General features: G+C 44.3%; 1 protein-coding gene across 1 annotated transcript in view; it reads left to right on the forward strand.

Annotated features, from left to right (window-relative positions):
* Positions 1-15,810, forward strand: part of LAMC1 (laminin subunit gamma 1) — a 94,700-nt gene extending 78,890 nt beyond the window's left edge. The window contains exons 19-28 of the mRNA XM_038757592.1: positions 3,007-3,212; positions 4,626-4,705; positions 5,221-5,358; positions 5,980-6,124; positions 6,390-6,539; positions 6,751-6,865; positions 7,603-7,802; positions 7,932-8,090; positions 11,110-11,209; positions 12,789-15,810. Coding sequence (XP_038613520.1) covers positions 3,007-3,212; positions 4,626-4,705; positions 5,221-5,358; positions 5,980-6,124; positions 6,390-6,539; positions 6,751-6,865; positions 7,603-7,802; positions 7,932-8,090; positions 11,110-11,209; positions 12,789-13,045 — 1,550 coding nt within the window. The 3' untranslated portion in view covers positions 13,046-15,810. The remainder of the gene's footprint in view (positions 1-3,006; positions 3,213-4,625; positions 4,706-5,220; positions 5,359-5,979; positions 6,125-6,389; positions 6,540-6,750; positions 6,866-7,602; positions 7,803-7,931; positions 8,091-11,109; positions 11,210-12,788) is intronic.
* Positions 15,811-20,214: the final 4,404 nt, after the last annotated feature.

The following is a 20,214-nucleotide window of genomic DNA, read 5'->3' on the forward strand; positions in this document are numbered from 1 at the left end:
AACTCCTTAGAAAGAGGCACATTCCAGGTTTGGGGGGATTGACCCAAATCTTCAAAATCAATCAAAAGAGGGGTTGAAATTGGGTAAAACCCAAAATACCCTTACTCTAATGATAATCCATGAGATTGAGTTAGATTACAAGTCTGTCTTTGGGTCATCCTGTTCTGCACTATGAATTGTAAGTGTTGTTTGAGAGCATCGTCCCCAGGTACAGTTAAAGTTGAAGTTTGGGTTTTTTTTAAATGCCATTCTAGGAAATCTTTTGGTTCCTCATTTGGCCTTTTCACAGGCCTCCCTACTCCTAGTCTCTGCTGATGTGTGGGTTGTTCTTCTAAAACATCATTTTGCACACATCGCCCTTCTCGAAACCCCCCAGTGGTTGCCCATTCGTCTGCGTCAACCAGAAAGTCCCAACCGTTGGCTTTAAGGCATTGTCAGCTCTCTCCCAGCTACTTATCCTTTCTCTTCTCCCAATACAGCCCAACTCACAAGCTGCACTCCTTTGAAACCAATCTACTCACTGCCTCATTCTCATCTGTCTTGCTCTTGACCTCTTACTCGTGTTCTCCCACCCCCTTCGTATCTGGCAGACCACTGCTCTCCCATCTTTAAAGCCCTTCTGAAATCATATCTTCTCCTGGAGGCCTTCCCTGATTACTTTTTCATCTCCCCACCTTCTTTTCCCCCTCAACTGCCACTTCAGCATCACCTAAGCATTGTGAGTATGTCCTAATGCCCAGCAACACTTTTGGACATGTCTTTAAATTATTGCTTCCACCAATGTGTAGTTTATTCTAGTGTCTGCTTCCTCTGCTAGATTGTGACTCTTGTTTTCTCCCACGTGGTTAGTACAGTGCTTTGTGCAGAGGAAATGCTCAATAAATACTACTGATTATGTCATCATATTTACCATAGGTTTGCTTCTTTTAAATGTATTTTAGTAATATAATAGAAAGTGACAAATTACCTTTTCAGAGCAGAGTAGCCTCATCCGTCTTAATTTTTAAAGTCAGACTTCCATGATTATTTCAAGTGTGTAATCTTTTTTGTGTTTAACTTCCCTATTATGGCTGGGGTTTTTTGTTTGCTTTTTATGGGGAAATGGAGAAATGCCTTTAACCATTGATGACTAGAGAGTTTTATCTTCTCATCTTGTGCCCTGTTGGCTTCGGGTGGAGTTTCCACAGCCGACTCTGAGCTATAGAGGGTCTTTTGTGCGTTGCCCTCTCTTTGACTTGGAGGCTGTTTCCTCTCCCAGTGATTTTTCAATGGGCATATTTTGTGGACCAGTGTGACCTTTGGGAAGGTGGGTTATGGGAGAACACTGGAGGAGTGTCCCTATCAAGGCATTCTTCATAATGGCTCTTCTACTTCCAAAGGCTCTCCCACACATGATTTAGCCTGAGTCAATGAGTTTCTGACCTTTAGGCCCCAAAGTAAGATGTGTCTGTTCTCCCAGACTTTTGCTGAGTTGGGCGACTGCATTTGGCAGGGATTGGCGGGTGGGTGGGTGGCCATCCTGGCAGAAGACTGTTATTGTTGGTTTTGGCGGGTTTGTTGCTTGGGGCTTTATTTATTTATCTATTACTAGTACTCAGAAATTGTTTTATGGGGTGCATTTTTATAAAATTTGAAAAGCTAACTCATGAAGTAGGTCAGTAGCCCAGTTAAGATAGCTTTCATGATGTTCTAGGGCCTAACTTGAGTTTTTGTGAGAAACATAAATGCAGGGAATTTAGTTTCTTATTTCCACAGAAACACTTGCCTGTTGGAATCTTGAGTCAAAAAAACTAAACATTTTTATTTAGCTTTAGTGACAGATTGTAACATCCATGAGTAATCTTTAAGAAAACAATTTTTCTAATTGTTTGAATAACAAGTCATACTTCTTCATCACATCATTTGGATGTGAGAAGAAATTGTAGAGCAACCATTTCTTAAAAAAGGACATATCCTGGGGCCTAAAGGAGACTGAAGAATGTGTTAGCCTATCTAGCGTCCAGTTACCTCAGACACATGTTTGTCTGTTGTGCTTTTCCAGGTCTTCAGGGAAAGGGATTCATCAAATCCTTTGGGTCAAACTCTATATTCATACCAATTAGTTTTTGTTATATTTGTTTAAACCTCCTGATTCAGTTCAATCTTGCCATTTTCCCCAATGGGAGGTGGAGAACAGTTGGCTGCCGTCTTCCTCTTCTTCCCCTTCCCTCTAACAAACCTCTCCCTGAAGACTGTCAGTAAGCATCCCCTAGCCTTCTTTTCTCCAACATAAATGACCTGGTTCCATTAATCCTTTCCTGGAAAGTTGTGTTTCCCAACTTTGTAATTAATTTTGTTGCATGGCCCCTTATGTTTGTCCATATCCTCTTAAAATATAAAATCCATATGTTTATATAAATATATGCACATGTGTGGAAGGGATGGGGAGGGCAAGTGAGTGAACTTGGTCAGTTCTAGATCTAGTGGAAAGGCTTCATGGCTTTTGTATCCTGAATCCCTAGTAACAGCCCCTATGAGGTTGTGTTTTTTTAAATAATAGTACTACATTGTTGGCTTGTATTCAGTGTGTGCCATTTTGGCCAAATATAGAGACTGAGTTAAAATTAAAAGGGCAAAGTCATTAAAACCAGTCTTGATGATTGCTCAGAATCCCAGAGGTAAAATTTAAGGGAGGGTGGAAGGGTCAAGTTCTAATTTTATTGTTTAATTGCAAAACCAGAGTTCAGAGACTGTTTCCTGGGCCCAGACTTTCCCTAGCCATCATGTGAGACGTCCTGCTCATGATTTCCTCATTGACTTATCTTAGTTTGTGGGTACACATCAACCCAGAAAGCCTAAAACTGAATGAGAAAGATCAGCTGTCTTTGGGTAAAATCTTTCCTGTCCACGTTAGAGTGGCAGGGTAATAGTTTCTCATCGGGGTAGAGGCAGCCAGATCTAAATTCCTGTGGGCATGGTCTCTACCCACATCAGACAAGTCACCCACTTTGTTTTCCCCCATGGCAGATGTAGACCAGAGCCTGATGGATCGCCTCCAGAGAGTGAACAGCACCTTGTCCAGCCAACTTAGCCGCTTGCAAAATATCCGCAATACAGTTGAGGAGACAGGAGACCTGGCTGAGCAAGCCCGTTCCCGGGTAGCTGACACAGAGAGGCTGATTGAGATCGCTTCCAGAGAACTGGAGAAGGCCAAAGTGGCAGTTGCCAATGTGGTGAGTGGCATTAGAGGCATCTGATGCAGTTTTACTGCACTCCGCTGCTCCCCCGGGGCAGGCGTTTTGAGTCATTTTGATGTTGATTCGTCTCCTACAGATCAGTGTAGCAAGAGGCGGGGTTTGGATTCTGTTTCCAGTTCTGACACTGGCCTGCTGGGTGGTCTTGGCTAATCACTTACCTCTTTGGACCTCAGTTTTCTCGTCTAGAAAATGGAAGTAATAATACTTGTGATGATAAAGTGAGAAAAGAGTGTGAAAACACTTTGGAAAAATAAAAGCATTCTATAAACAAGGTGGCATAATAGTACTAATAATAACGGTGGTATTTATAAGTCCTTATTTTATGCCAAAGTATAATAATATAATAATCAATAATAGTACTGATAACGGTGGTATTTATACGTCCTTATTATATGCCAAACACTGTTATAAGTGCTGGGGTGGATACAAGATAATCAGGTCAGACACAGTCCTTTGTCCCTCATTGGATTCACTATGTACAGGGGAGGGAGAACAGGTATTTAATGTCTATTTTATAGATGAGAAAACTGAGGCTCGTTATGGGCAGGGAACGGGTCTGCTAATTCTGTTGTATTTTACTTTCCCAAGCTCTTAGTGTAGTGCTCTGCACATAGTGCTGAGTAAATGCAATTGATGGATTGATAGAGGCACAGAGATGTTAAGTCAGTTGCCCAAGGTCACCCCATAGGGATTAGCACCCAGGTTCTCTGACTCCCAAGTGCTCTTTGCACTTGACCAAGCCACTGGTATTCTCATTCTCACACTCTTTCATTTTCCAAAAGTGACAGTATAACATGGAGCTTAGAAATCAGTTTGCCGAGATTCTATTTCTGTGTTAGGTGATTTACATATTCTCAGTCAGTCACTAATAACGGGCCTTTTGACATAGCAGTGACCAGAGGTAATGGTGACCATCTGATAACCCTACTCCTGCCCCCACCAAAACAAAATTGATTTGATGGAATTTTGCACATGCCTCCACAATGACAAACTGTCATGAAGAGAAAGAAGATTTCTGTAAAATTCAGATAAACTCATTACAGGAACACCAATTTTGGATAAACTAATTATAATGGATGATTTTCATACTATAGAGGTGCTAGGGATGTCCAAACCTGGAAGAAAGTCAGAGGCCACTTGGGATTAGCAAACTCAACACCAGTGGCTTAACAACGCAGAGCGAAAGCACCAACCACCACCTTGTGAATACTGACACTTATCTTCAATCGGTCAACCAGTTTGATAATTTGACAATTTTAAAGAGCTTTAAATGTGTAAAAATGTGTTTCAAAGCTGAGTAATAACATTTTTATTCAGCATTATTTCTTCCATGAAAATTCACATGACTGTCCTTTGAGAAAGTAAATCTCATGTCGTTTCATTTTTCAGTCGATCACCCAGCCGGATTCTACCAGTGATCCAAATAACATGACTCTTTTGGCAGAAGAGGCTCGCAAGCTTGCTGAATGGTAAACTCCTGACTTGTGCATTACAGTCAAAGTAGTTTAAAATCCCCTGTCCCCTAATAGATGTTTACCCGGTCCTATCCAACACTCCCACACAGACCCGTTCTTACATTTTGTCAGTTTTGAGTGCTGTGTGCCTCCTTACAGAAATGTTTTGTTCATTATCAGCATTATCACAGGTCATATTAAAAATAACTCATTTGAAAGCCATGATTTTATGGTAAGAGAAAGGCACCTTGTTAGTACCTTTGGGACTTGGAGGCTTGGGTGGAGTGACATCATGGTCTAAAAATCAAGTATACATTTATTTATATGTTCTAATACCAGCTCTCTTGGATTCTTAAAGCCACATCTCTGTGACTCAGGCTTTGGGGTGTGATATAATTTTAGAATGTTATGAGACATATCAAACACATTTCAGTGTTCCTAATTCTTAAGATGGTGCACGTTATCTATTAGAATAAAATATTGGCTGATTTTTGTTTCTGTGGGGCTTTTTCTCTTCTTGCGATACCTAGGCACAAACAAGAGGCTGATGACATTGTACGCGTAGCCAAGACAGCCAATGATACGTCATCTGAAGCCTATAATCTGCTATTGAGGACTCTGGCAGGCGAGAATGAAACAGCCAATGAGATTAAGGAACTCAACCGAAAGTGAGTGTGCAATTTAAGTGAATATATGAACCAGTCAGATGGTCTAATTGGTGTCATCAGATGCAAGGAGAAGTGTGAGTGATCAACCTGAGGCCCTCAGGGAGCAGCACCAAGCCTCTCTTGATTTTTGTGGGCTGTGAGAAGCAGGGAGCTCAGAGCCAGCCGCTGGTTCTATTCAGGCTCAGAAACAAATCCTAAAGCACTCAGAATGTGTAAACTACTGGAGAAATAGATCAAGGGGAAATATGACATAATCAATCGGGTGAAGTAAATTTGAGTGAGGAAAGTATGTTCACTGACAGAAGGTATTTGATGGTAGTTAATATGAGGGAGAAAAATTACTTTTGGTTTTTAAGACATCAAACTGGCCCGGAAAAACTAAAAAAAAAATACTTTATTAAAAGAACCGTGGAAGATATCAGCTGCTTACTGTTTCTGGGTTTAAAGACCCCCAGCACGAAAGGACCCTCTACAAATGGTTCTTTAGCTTGCAGTTCTCTATTCTGCCTTTTCTAGGCTGCTTTATCAGTTGGCCAAGATGCTGAGCTCCCAGTAATGCAGAAAAGGCCCCCACGTGCTCCCAGCTAAATCATTTGTTAAGTGATGTTCATTACCCCTTAGGTATGAACAAGCCAAGAACATTTCTCAGGACCTGGAGCAGCAGGCAACCCGGGTACATGATGAGGCAAAGAAAGCCGGGGACAAGGCTGTGGAGATCTATGCCAGTGTGGCCCAGCTCACCCCTGTTGATTCAGTGGCGCTCGAGGTTTGTGCCCCCTGGGTCGGGGGGTTTGTCAACCTATACACAATATGCTCAGGGCCCAAACGAAGGGATTGCCATTTTGCAAAGGGAAAACTTTGATATATTGTAGAACAGACCTGTTGCAGCATCGACCATCTTTGACTCCCTCCAGTAAGACATCTGAAAATACGTGAATGTTGGGTCCTAACCCCTTTGACTCAGAATTTAAGTAACCTGAGTATTGTTCTCCTCGAGTAAATTTCACTATGGGCTTCTCTTTTCCCTCAAGAATGAAGCAAATAAGATAAAAAAGGAAGCTAAAGATCTGGACCAGCTGATAGACAGGAAATTGAAGGATTACGAAGACCTCAGGGAAGACATGAAGGGGAAGGAACTGGAAGTGAAGAATCTTCTGGAGAAAGGAAAGACCGAGCAACAGGTGAGTTCTCTTAACCGGGACCCTGGACCCAAAGATACCAGGTCAGTGGTCTGAGGGAAAACCTATGTTTTAGGAGAAATAATATTTTTGATTACTGTGGACATTGGTGGCCACATTCGGAAAGGCAGAGCTGATGAGGGTAGATTTGGTGAGAGAGAGAAGGCCGGATGGTTTAGTAGAGGTCACTGATTTGTCTGTCCTGCATTTACAGACAGCTGACCAGCTCTTGGCCCGAGCTGATGCTGCTAAAGCTCTCGCTGAGGAAGCTGCTAAGAAGGGAAAAAACACATTGCAAGAAGCTAATGACATTCTCAACAACCTGAAAGGTACAGGCTATCCCCTAAGCCAGAGGCCTGGATAATCTGGTGGGGTTTCTTTCCTGGGTGGCGTAGTGGGTGGCACAGGCACTGGCAAATGAAAGCCAGGTTGTCCTTATTGAACATATTTTCTGTTCCCCCAATACCTAATTCTTTTTATTTTTCATGTTGGAAAGTGCAAGGCAAGGCATAAGTGTTTCTTGAGCTTTAGTTACCTGTCTGCTAAAAAAGGCTTTTGTAGAACCATTTGGGGTAACCACTGACTTGTCTTAGGTCAATTAATCAATGGCATTTATTGAGTGCTTCCTGTTTGCAGAGCACTGTACTAAGCTCTTGGGGGAGTACAATGTTACAGATGTGGTAGACATGTTCCCTGCCTACAGTGAGCTTACAGTCTAGAGGGGAAGACAGAAATTAATAAAAATAAATCACAGATATGTATGTAAATGTCGTGGAGCTGAAGGTGGAGCGCAAAGGGTACAGATCCAAGTGCAGAAGAGAGGATGCAGCAGAATAGACAAAAGAGCCCCTCTGATGAACTCAGCCAAGTCGGTTTAGGGCCCAAATGTGCTGCACTCTTTTTTCCTCAGGTTATGTGTGACATAGGCTTCAATCACCAGTTGACCCAGATTCTGTCTTTCCTGTCCATCCTGGGAGCGAAATCCTGTTGAATTTCCCAGGCTCCGAAAGTGTTCCCAAGTGCCAGGACCAGCAGGATAAAGCCCATTTGCTTAACTTGCTTTTAGATTTTGACAGACGGGTAAATGATAACAAGACAGCAGCAGAAGAGGCACTGAAGAAGATCCCTGCAATTAACCAGACTATTGCTGAAGCCAACGAAAAGACAAGAGAAGCACATATGGCACTGGGCAATGCTGCTGCAGATGCCACTGAGGCCAAGAACAAGGCCCACGAGGCGGAGAAGATTGCCAGTGTCGTCCAAAAGGTGTGTGGTGGCGGGGTGGGAAGGAGTTGGGAGAACAAAGAAAAAGTGTCAAGACTTGTTACTTTCTTATGTTCAACCCATATTTACCATCTCTTGGCAAGAGAAATAATTTGCATATGGTATGCTTAGAATGCCAACAGCACCAAGGCAGAAGCAGACAGGACTTTTGCAGAAGTCACAGGTCTGGATAAAGAGGTGGATGAGATGATGAAGCAGCTGCAGGAAGCAGAAAAAGAACTGCAGAAAAAGCAAGACGATGCTAACAAGGATATGGAGATGGCTGGGATGGTAAGTTATTCTTATATCCTGGTATGTGAGTAGAGGGCAATCAGTCATGTTTATTGAGCGCTTACTGTGTGCAGAGCACTGTACTATAACAGAGTTAGTAGATACTTTCCCCGCCCACAACGAACTTATAGTGGACTGTAGGCAAAGGGGCGTCCAACAATGAAAATGAAATTGCCCAAAGGGGCAAATTTGACATTCCAAATCTTACTTCAGATCTTCACTCGCTGTCTGATTTTGTGTAGCAAATTAGAGACTGAAATGAAAGACCTAGATGAAAGATTTCCTGGCAAGTGTTCCTGTTGCAAAACGCCATTGCCCCCTAGCTACCAGGGCTCAATAATTAAGTTCTTCCCAACAAAAATAGTATTATTGCAAAGTTGGAGTTGTGTGAAGGGTCCACACATTTTGGGGGTTTCACCCACCAGCCTAATTTTCTTTCCTGTGTGATTGTTTGCTGAAGATATCCTGTAATGAGATGTGACAGATATACCACTTGTATATGAAAGATTCAAGAAAGAGAAAGTTCAGAGCCTAAACAGATCCGTGAGGTCAGTTTAGGGATGGTCAAAGGTGAAACCATTTACTGAACTCCACTTGGTAGTGGACAGTAGAATTCAGTTTTCACATGCCCAATTAGCCTCTACTTGGCTAAAGCATTGCTGCTTTGACCTAACAAATTTCCCAAAGGACACCAGGTGTTTTTACCTTAGCTGCAGCCCTCCTAAAATCCCATCTCCTCTGTAAATCCTTCCCCAATGTATCTGTGAACATCAGTCAATCAATGGCATTTACTGAATGCTAACACCCTGAAGAGCACTGAACTAAGCACTTAGTAGAGTACAATACAACAGAGTTGGTAGACGTGATCCCTTCCCACAAGGATCTAGAATCCTAAATTCTGTCAGCCTACTCTTAACACTTACAGATTTATTCATAACCTCTTGAGCACTCAACTATACATGTATATTCAATTATTGTGAGCAATCTAGTTGTAAATATTTTTGTTTGTCTCCCTCAGAGTGTAAACTCCTTGTGGTCAAGGAACATGTCACTTCCAAACTCCTAGTACAGTGCCCTGCACCAACTGAAACACTCAGAATGCTGCTACTACTACTACTACTATAGCATCTGTTCTACTATAGTCAAGGGAAGTCCATATGGCAGAGGTGTCCAAGAGGAGAAAGTGAGGGATCTGGTTGGGATTTTCAGTTATCCCTGCAACACTCAGCACAGTTTTCCCAAGTCACCAACCCCATGCTCCATGCAGGTCCCAGGATTTCCCCGTTCTGGCATGACAGGCTAGAATTCCTGTCACCTGCCTTACCCAGATGCCAGGCTCCTTCGCTCCCCCATACCCCCCACAGTCCTTGAAGATTCCAGCAGCTAAAGGGAGCTGGGGGAAGATGGTCCTTAGCATCCAAACTTAGGGACTGGGAAATGATAATCTCAAATTGGGTTGGTGGAGGGTGGGGAACTCCCCACTAATTTGACATGGCATTATAGTAACATGAAGGCATCATTCTGTCAGTTATCTCTAAACCAGATGTGGAGATAACTGCATCCTAGTTTCACGTAGCACTCTCTTCCCAAGAAAGTTCTATATGCATATCATTTTATTTAGCCTCAAAACAGCCCTGGAGGGAGAAGCAAGGGAAGTGGTGATATCCGCACATTCTTAGAATAGAACTGAAAGCACAGAATGTAAGCAACTTGCTTAAAGTCACATTGTAAATTGGATGTCATTGCCAAGTGTAGAGCTCCAGTTTCTTAGCTCTTGAGGCCAGTGCTCTTCTCTAGACCACTCAGGTCCTAACATTTGGACGGCAGTGGCGCCCTACACTTCTTAGAGCATCTACGAGCCTTATAGCAAACTTTATTTCTGAGGTTCATATGTGTTTCTATTAACTTTGACTGAGGAAGTGATTTCTTTTTTTTCCTTCTGCCCATAATTAAACGTCATCCCTGTTGCAAAACCACCCATTTTCCAACTCCCCATCTGAATTGTGAAAGTGAAGACTATGTGTATAAGAATTTCAGTGATCTGTTTCATAGGTCAGAAAGCAGCCATTTACATTTTAAATTAAACTGTTTCTGAGGAGCAGAGGAAATTAAACAAAGCTGTACACTTAGACTGTAGTGAATTACTTTTTGGTCACATTTTCCAAACCCCCCCAGAGTTGCAAGTTGAGTTTCCTGCAAAGGTATTGATTTAAAAAAAAAATCAAAATAATGCTAAATAAAAGCCTATCAGGGTGTCATTCTCAAGTACCTAGCATCTCAGACTCTCATCTCCATCCTGGCCAGATTTAGTCAGACCCAGTCAGCGCATCTGTTTTTCCAACATTCATTTGCTTCCTCTTGAGTTAATTTCCTGTGACTCATGCACAGCTTGTTCATTGGTTCAAGTTTCATGGAAATTTTCCCAAAGCCATTCTCCTTTGGGCTGATCTAAACCGAAGAAATGTTAAACCCAATGGAATGTTTTTCTTTTCAAAGGCAAGGATTCTCATAGGTATGAAAGCACTTGAGGGTCATATAAAATAGCTTTCTAAGCAACCATATCATCACCCCTGAGTTATCTTGGAGAACAAGTCTGGGAACGGGGCCAATTTCCCCATCTAGTCCCTTGGGAGAGAACTTGCTGCTTCTTGATGGGCTGGTCTGGGACATGAAAATTAAATAAAACTTTCTCTACATCTGCATCTCTAATATAGAATACCAGCACTCTTGAAGAGTGGAGGGATGCGTGAGAAAGTTAGCCCCCATCTTTAAATACTGTGACTGAGTATAGGTGTATGATTTATATATTAGTAGTAGTATCAGGAGAGGGAGTTAAGGATGAAAAATCCATTTGAAATCTATCGTAAGACAGTTGAGAGTGTGATACACTTAGAAAAGGGGAGGAAGAAATTGTAAGTCAGAGCCTAGCCTGGGTAGCTAAAGGAGAAAGTGGAAAAAGGAAATAAAATAGTTTTGGGAGGACCTTTTCACACATTTCACACATACTTCTTCCTTTTAGGCTTCACAGGCTGCCCAGGCTGCGGAGATCAGCGCAAGAAAAGCCAAGACCTCCGTTGGCAATCTGCTCACCACCATCAATAGCCTTCTGGAACAACTAGGTACGTGGCAGTAGAAGACGATTTCACCGACCGTCACCGTGAAGAACCATCTGGATCTCCGCACTTTATTTTGCTATGTGTTTTGCAAACTAGAAGAGAGGCACAGTATTATCTTTGACTTGCCTTTTGCAGTCAGCTCATTATGCACAGTGAAAGTGATCTTCCCATGCCACCAACCTGGTAATAGGGAGGTGCAGAACTGAGTTAAGAGCCTCTTCTAACCTCCACCAATCTCTGTGTCTGGCTGAGAGCATCAGCCCTCTGAACACCTATATTCAAGGAATATCCTAATGAGTTGAGAAAGCCCAGTGCTGACAGCAGACACTTAAACTGGGGCAAGAACAGAGCGATCTTCATTTCTTTTCCCTTGACGTACTTTTTCACTGAAGTTTTCACAGGTGGATGTTTTAGAACGGACTCCATCTTGTCATTTTAACATCACATCCCTCCCTCCACCTCCATTATTTTCTTGTAGCGAGGAAGCGCCTAAGTGGAGTTCTATAGGGAGTTTTTCATTTCAGTTTTTACTGGTGGATGTTTGACAGTGAACTCAGATTTTAGCTATGGCAGTTGGGTGCTGTCAGGAGAGAAGGAGCTGCAAGTAAACTTTAAGCAGCTGGTGGCATTTCCAAACTTGAGAATTTTGTGTATTTCATCATCACATAATCAGGAGAAGTATCTTTAGTCTGTGACCTTGGATACAATATTTTCAACTATTTGCTGTCACACCAAGTTAATGGTAGAAAACTGTCCACTTGAAATAACCTTTTATTTTAAATTTGCTATCAAATTTTGCTTTCCCTTCACCCCCAGAACAGTGCTGTGCATTGAATAGGCGTTCCATAAATATCACTGATACTGATATTATGATTGATGATGAGCCAACTACCGTCCTGGAGGTCCACTCGGATTCATCTCAGCCTGGTTCCAGTCCAGAGCTGGGTTCAGGGATTTCTCAGTCTCAGACCAGGACCTCTCCCTCTCACCCTTCTTCCCTTTTCCGGGATAGACCCCTCAGGAGGGCTCTGAACCACCCTGCATTACTTGAAGGTCCCACCCCAGAGGAGCCTCCAGGCCCAGACCCTAGCAATTCGTGTGTTCTTTGAGAGGCACAAGAATCACCCACCACCAGCATCTGCATCACAGGCTAAGCATTATATTGTTGCAGTTCCAGTCTGGGACTTGAATGACCTTCAAAAACCACACAAGTGAAGTTTGAGGTCTCAGACCCTGAACACTCCCTTTGGATGTAGTGTGCTTTTGATGATTATCATGCTGTCCCATAGGCAGGTGTGTAGTTAGTATTTTCTCAAACTCAAATAAATACTTTTTCTTGTCCCGCACTGACTAATCCCATATTTACAGTAAGCTACTAATTACTCCAGCTGGATTCAGGTTGCACTTAGTGCCCCGTGGGTGTCAGGGGTCCCCATGTGCTGTTGTCCAAAACCCAGGAGTCACCTTCTGCAGTCTTCCATTTGCCTAGTTTAAGCTTCTGGGCCTTTAACCTCCTGAGGTCCAGTAACTCTGGCTTTGCCAGCAATAATGTTACCCTTCTGTTTGCTCAACGGTGTTCTAGGGCAGCTGGACACCGTCGACTTGAACAAGCTAAATGAGATCGAGGGGACCCTGAACCAAGCCAAAGAGGAGATGACAGTCAGTGACTTGGACCGGAAGGTGGCCGACCTAGAGAGCGAAGCCAAGAAGCAGGAGGCTGCCATTGTGGACTACAACAGGGATATCGAGGAGATCCTGAAAGACATCCGCAACCTGGAAGACATCAAGAAGACCTTGCCGTCCGGCTGTTTCAACACTCCCTCGATCGAGAAGCCTTAAGGGCCCACCAGCAGGGCGGGGAGGGCAGCTCTTCCCCCCAGGGGCCGGTGGAGCGGTTGTAGCCTGGGGGGTGCCTTGACTCACAGATGACCCGATGCAGACCCCCACAACTCTCCGCTGCCCTCGGTCACTCTCTTCTTTCCAAACCAGGAAAAGTTGCAAAGTTTAAAGAGAAGCCAATTAAAAATTCACCTTTGGACACGAAAGGGTTTTCTTTTCCAAAAGAGTCTCTCTCCCACCCAAAAAGCTCCACCTCATTTTCACTTTCCCCTTTGATTTGCACAAGGATACGGCCTGTCCTGGATGACAGTTTAGTGGTGGCAGATGCGACTGTGAACTGTGCTGTTCAGTGAGGAACACAGACTCTGGCCTCCTGCTCACACAACAGAACCTCCTCAGACCCAGAATGCTGTCTTGTTTCGATGAAGGAAAAGATTGGCAACCAGAATAGCTCGGAACAGTACAGTTGACTCTTCCCCTTTACCCCTGTTCCTGGTTTAGCAGAGTCACGAAGGAAACATCTCTCTGCCGAAGCCGGTGGCAAACTAGGATTTTCACTAGCCATTTATCTAATGTCTTAGCAAGTATTCTGAGCGCAGGATGCTAAAGCAGCTACAGAGAAAGATGGAGCCACTTATCAAGTCTTGAGGAGAATCTGGTTTCAGGAGGAGTGAAGTGAAAGGTTTCCCCAAAACGACTAGCCGCAAAAGAAACAAATTTTTTTCCCCCAGGCTCCTAGCCAACTGGCTGGCTTCATTCTCCTGGGTGGCAGCTTATAAGTTAGAAACCTTTCTGCATCCCTGAGCCTGTGGTTAGTAGAGATTTGGAATAGGGATGGAATAACCACTGAAGCCTTTTAAAAGGAAAGAAAATGTATTCGTTGAGCTTTTCTTATTGGTTGGTGATGGAGCTCGTGTTAGACATCTAGTGAGTGAATCATTTGATTGACAGGTCTTTTGCTCATATTCCATCCCACAAAAGACTAGGATTTTTGACGTTGCCAGGCCTGGCTGCTTCCGTTGCTCTTTCAGTGGAGAGAGATGAAACATTCAAACCCTTGGTCCCATTTTTCTCCTGATATGCCCGCCTTTCCGAATCCTACCAGATCGGTTTGTTTATGCCTAACTCGGTGGCAGGTCAGTTGCACTCTTTGTATTTCAGATAGCTGGCACCACCGACAAGTCACTCCGTCTTGTCATTTTAAGCGTATCACAAACCCTCCCTCCCGTTCTCTTCTTGTAGGGAGTTTTTCAACCTCTTTTTCCTCAATCCCGCAACCGTCTCCTTAGATCACAGTTTGACATCTCCCCTGCCCCTGCCTTTATGATTCATATATAGCCTTTAACACTATGCAACTTTGTACTTTGCGTGGCGGGGAAGAAACTATTATCTGACACACACTGGTGCTATTAATTATTTCAAATTTATATTTTTGTGTGAATGTGGTTTTTTTGTTTGTTTCGTTTATCATGATTATATAGAGTGAGGAAAAGTCATTTTATGTAAATATACTCAGCCCTATTTCCAGAATGGCAGTGCCTGCTCTCTTCTATGTGCTTCCTGCTAGTTCAGCACACCTGTACCGTTCCTCATTGCTCCTCCTCTCCACTGCCTCTCCCACTCTTCCCTCGAATTCTTCCTCGGGATATTCCAAGTGTTCTTTGGGTTAAGTTCCTTTTATCCCCCATTACTCTCTCTTGCACCCGTTGGTTTGTGTCTTGCGGTGTCTGTATTCTGTGGTATTAATATTAATAATCTGCTTGTCTGAACACACAGCCTCTCAAGAGAAAGGAGCACCTCAGATCTTTTAGATGCAGTGCCAGGTGATTCAGAGTTGTGACTCCAAGATAGGAGGTGGTGGAAGGGAGGTGCTTCTCCAGAGTTTTCCTGGCACCGTCTTGGGTCCAGAGGTGCCGAGAGCTGGAAATGCCCCGGCGGAAGGGAGGATGTGTGAAGTGTCAGAGCTCAATTGCCGGGTATCTGTCAGGGATCAGGGACAGTGCTTCAGGAGGGTTGACTGGGCCGTTCGGTGCGGTCTGGGACTATTCCCTCCCCCCACCCGTCTTCCTGGAGCACATGCAGTTTGCCAAAAATTCTCTGACTTGGAATGCTCCTGCCCTTTGACCTCTTTGCTGCTCTCATGTCCCCCACGCCACCACAGGAGGAATTGTTTTCTCGTCCGATTTTTCCATCAGTATTTCCTGACCAGCTGCTGTTCTGGTCCCCTGGCCCCCCATCCCAGCCAGCCTTCAGGAAGTGACTAAAGAGAAACTGCCGGGGGCGGAGGGAGTTCTCCCCTCTTCCCCTACCCAGGGACACCGTGGCAAGTCTTGGGCCAGGGTGTGTTCTTGCTTTTCTCCTCCTCCTCTTCCTTCTCCTTGAACTGTGTGTGTGTTTGTTTTTTAACAGAATTTTATTTTTTAAATAAAAGTTCTTTATAAGAAAATCTTTTCATTACACTCCTGCTTTACAGCCGTTAGTCCGCTGTACTCTTGCCGTTCTCTGTCCTTCATGTAATGAGATTGACAGGAGAGCTGCGGCAGACGCCAGGTGTCACGGAGATCGCCCACCACTGTTCTCTCCCTAGAGTTTCCCTTTTAGTCTTGACCGTGGCCCTAGTGTGCGTGCCTTCATTTCAGCTATTTGCCTTAACCTCTGCAGTCTGGCTCTCTCTGGGCGGCAAATAAAATGGAACACTTCAGCGGTTTTTATGTACAAAACAGTATTTTTATTTATAATAAAATCGGAATATTTGTAACCCCTCATACCTATCCGGTGTCCCCTGAGTCTGGCTTTTGGGGTGTGTGGGGGGAGGAGCAGCTAACCAACCCTTGGTTATCTTTGAGAACGTGGAGCACAGTTTTCCTGTGGTGAAGGTCACATGCGTTGGATCTTTCTTGGGTCGGAGCTCTGCGTGACTTTATTCCGAAGGAGGGAGCTGGATGTGCTTCCCACCCCTGTCGGGGAGAGCTGTTCTTAAGTTATTTTGTAAGGTTTATTAAATGTAAGGTGACACTTGGAAAGAAAGACCCACCCCATGCAGTTATGAAAACTTGCTCAGACACGGCTTTAGAGGGCAGTAGTTACAAAGCCTCCAAAAAGGCAACTGATCTCCGAGAGATACTTGAAGTGGGTGCCTCTTTCCAGTGCTGACGTTCACTGTTGACAGTTCTGATGTGTTTGGGCTGGTTTTAAACCTGAAGGAACTCCCCGGCCTTGCCCTCTCACGTAAGCTCGTTGTGGGCAGGGAGTGTCACTGTTTATTGTTGTACTTTTCCAAGTGCTTAGTACAGTGCTCTGTACTCGGTAAGCGCTTGATAAATATGATTGAATGAAAAAGGCTCGGCAGGCCCATAAAAGAGGTGGTAGTGTAAGTGTCCCGTTTCCAGAAAAGGATTAGTCTCATTCGCCCACGAGCTCTGTGTTTGCCTGGATCAAAATTCGGCATCTGTGGCACCTCCGAGGGTCGTGGCTAGAAGGAGGGAAAGTAGGGGCACGTAGATGGGTTCTAATCCTGGCTCCACCACGTGTCTGCTGTGTGACCTTGGGCAAGTCATTTCACTTCTCTGAGCTTCAGTTAATCTCATCTGTAAAATGGGGATTGAGGCTATGAGCCCCACGTGGGACTAACCCCATTTGCTTAGATACACCCCAGTGCTTAGTATTCATTCATTCATTCATTCATTCGTATTTATTGAGTGCTTACTGTGTGCACAGCACTGTACTAAGCGCTTGGGAAGGACAAGTTGGCAACATATAGAGACGGTCCCTACCCAACAGTGGGCTCACAGTCTAAAAGGGGGAGACAGAGAACAAAACAAAACATATTAACAGGATAAAATAAATAGAATAAATATGTACAAGTAAAATAAATAAATAGTGGTACTTAGTAGTGCCACTTAGTAGAGTGGTCCCACTCTCTGCTCCTTCTTCACCTTCCCACCCTCCTGATGTGTCTTTCTTCAGTCCCTTCTCCCCTTTTACACACTTAGATTGTGAGCCTTCCCCTCCCGCCCCTGAGGGGCAGGGTCCATATCTAATTCCCACCTGTGTATCTTCTCCCAGTGCTTAGCACAGTGCTCTGCTCACAATCAATACTTAATACAACTACTATTTACTCCTACCTTCCATCCCCCCTCGCCCTTCCCGCTGCCATTCTTTCCTCTTGCTTAGCGGAGGTGTGAATTTCCAGGTAGCTGTTTAAAACTCCTCAGCCAGCCCTTACATCCTAACGTTTCACTCTGCTTTTCCATCCTGCCATTGCTCAATCAGTCGGTGGTATTCATTGAGTGCTTACTGACTGAAAGCTCGTTGTGGGCAGGGAACATGCTTCCCACCTCTGTTGTACTCTCCCAAGTGCTTAGTACATCGCTCTGACACAGTAAGCACTCAGGAAATACCATTAGATGGAGAGCAGAGCACTGTTCTAAGGACTTGGGAGAACACGCTACGATAAGAGTTGGTAGAACATAACCCCTATGCATAAGGATCTTTACAAAGTTAGCAGAGGAGGTGGGAACTAAACTAGGTTACAGGTTGGGAAAAGCAGTTGAGTGTAAACACCCGTATAGGGATGTGATGGTGAGGAGAGAGTATTCGATGTCGAAGTGGCACTACAGGGAAGACATTAAGTGTACAAAGGCCAGTTGCTGCTGGACATAAAACCCAGAATTAAGTATACAAGGGCCAGTCGCTGCTGGATATAAAACCCAACAGACCACACAGTCACTTTTCCTGGGAAGGTTCAGCTGTAACTCCTCTCTGCCCACATTGAGAATAAAACTTTCATTCATTCATTCATTCAATCATATTTATTGAGCGCTTACTGTGTGCAGAGCACTGTACTAAGCACTTGGGAAGTACAAGTTGGCAACATATAGAGATGGTCCCTACCCAACAGCGGGCTCACAGTCTAGAAGGGGGAGACAGACAACAAAACAAAACATTAACAAAATAAAATAAATAGAATAAATATGTACAAATAAAATAGAGTAATAAATACGTACAAACATATATACAGGTGCTGTGGGGAGGGGAAGGAGGTAAATCAGGGGGATGGTGGGGAGGGGGGGAGGTTAAACCATTCTAGGTTTAACCTGACCCTCCAGTTGTAGGTCGTCTGTCGCCTTTCTTCGAGCTGGTAATGGAGGAGGAACTTGGGAGAAGCAGTGTGGTCTAGAGAAAATAATATGGGCTTGGGAGTCAGAGGACCTAGGTTCTAATCCTGGCTCTGCTACTTGTCTGTTGCCTCTCCTTGGGCAAGGCACTTCACTTTATTGTGCCTGAGTTGTTTTATCTGTAAAATGGGGATTAAATCCTACTCCCTCTACTTAGCCTGTGAACCCTATCTGGGACAGGGACTGATTCCAAACTGATTAGGACAGTGTTTGGTACATAGTAACTGCTTAACAAGTACCATTTAAAACAAACAAACAAAAAAAAAGTCAAAGTTCAACCTCGAGGGGAATCTGTGTCTGTGCTGGGGTAGATTACACGTTTCAGTGCTGCTGAGCAAGCCCCTGTAACTCAACTGGCGCAAGCTTCTGTGATTTTGGTGATTACACGGTAACATGATCAGAGAGGCTCATGCCTCTGCTTGCTGATCCTGCTTGGGTCAGGCTTGATGCTGAGATAGTCTAGGGCAGCAGGTCACACCTAGCCCAGAGATCAGGTCTACCGCACTCATGAGCTCTCATCTCATGTGCAGCCTGGTTGCAGCCCAGGGTGTTGTGAAGGACCTCGTGAAGATGGGGAATGGCATCTTTGGGTGTGGGACACCAACTAGCTGGATCAGGAGTGTGCGGAAAGTGGAGAAGACATGGTCCTGCCTTCGAATTTACAATCTAAATGCAAGAATAAGACAGACATAGAGCAGCAGCAAAATCCTTGGGTACCTACATACATATATCCTTTTAAATGTTAGAGGTATCCACAAAAGTTATACAGATATTAAAGGATTTGTATTTGTAACACTGGGGTTACTGGTGGTCATAGTTTAATGGGCTGGCTCAGTGTGGGAAGGCAGTATGGTGCAGTGGAAGGAGCAATGACCAGGGAATCCAGGGACCTGAGTTCTAATCCCTGCTCAACCCCTTGTCTGCTGATGACATCAAGCAAGTCACGGTACATGGACTGTGTCCAATCTGATTACCTTGTAACTACCCCACTGTTTAGTACAGTTCCTGGCACAGAGTCAGCACTTAACAAATACTATTACTAAAAAAAGTCCTGATTGAGCAGGTGAAAATGTGATCTTGCTTTATAGGCCAGAAGGGGCAGTGGGGAACTGAGAACTTGTCTGGGGGTGACAGTAGGAGGCACTGAGCAAAGACTTGGAGGTGAAAGGAAGGCAGTTGAAATGGACCAGGTGGAAACAGGAAAGAGGAGGAAGATATGGTTAGAGAAACAGCGTGGCCTAGTCTAAAGACCCCATGCCTGGGAGTCAGAGCTCCTCTAGTCCCGACTCTGCCACTTACCTGCTATGTGACACTGGGCAAGTCACTTAACTTCTCTGTGCCTCGGTTTCTTTGTCTGTAAAATGAGGATACAATCCCTGTTCTCCCTCCTACTCAGACTGTGAGCCCCATGTAGGGTAGGGACTGTGTCTGTTATGATGAACTTGTATCTATGCCAGTGCTTCGGACAGTGCTTGATACATAGTAAGTGCTTAACAAATACCATCATCATTATTATTGTGATTATTATTAATAATTGTGGGTTTTTTAAGCACTTACTATGTGCCAGGCACGTACCAAGCACTGGGGTGGATACAAGCAGATCAGGTGGACGCAGTCCTTGTCCCATAATACTTCGTTCAATTGTATTTATTGAGCTCTTACTGTGTGCAGAAAACTGTACCAAGTCCTTATTTCTCTGTATTTCAGTGTCCTCATCTGTAAAATGGGGATCCAATATCTCTTCTCCTTCCTGCTTAGACATGTGGGACAGGGACTGAGTCCCAACTGATTACCTTATATCTACCCCAGTGCTTAGTACAGTTCTTGGCAGGCTCAGTGGAAAGAGCACGGGCTTTGGAGTCGGGGTCATGGGTTAGAATCCCGGCTCTGCCAATTGCCAGCTATGTGCTTTTGGGCAAGTCACTTAACTTCTCCGTGCCTCAGTTCCCTCATCTGTAAAATGGGGATTAAGACTGTGAGCCCCCCGTGGGA

Source organism: Tachyglossus aculeatus, chromosome 16 (genome assembly GCF_015852505.1).
Source record: "Tachyglossus aculeatus isolate mTacAcu1 chromosome 16, mTacAcu1.pri, whole genome shotgun sequence".
NCBI classification, from domain to species: Eukaryota; Metazoa; Chordata; class Mammalia; order Monotremata; family Tachyglossidae; genus Tachyglossus; species Tachyglossus aculeatus.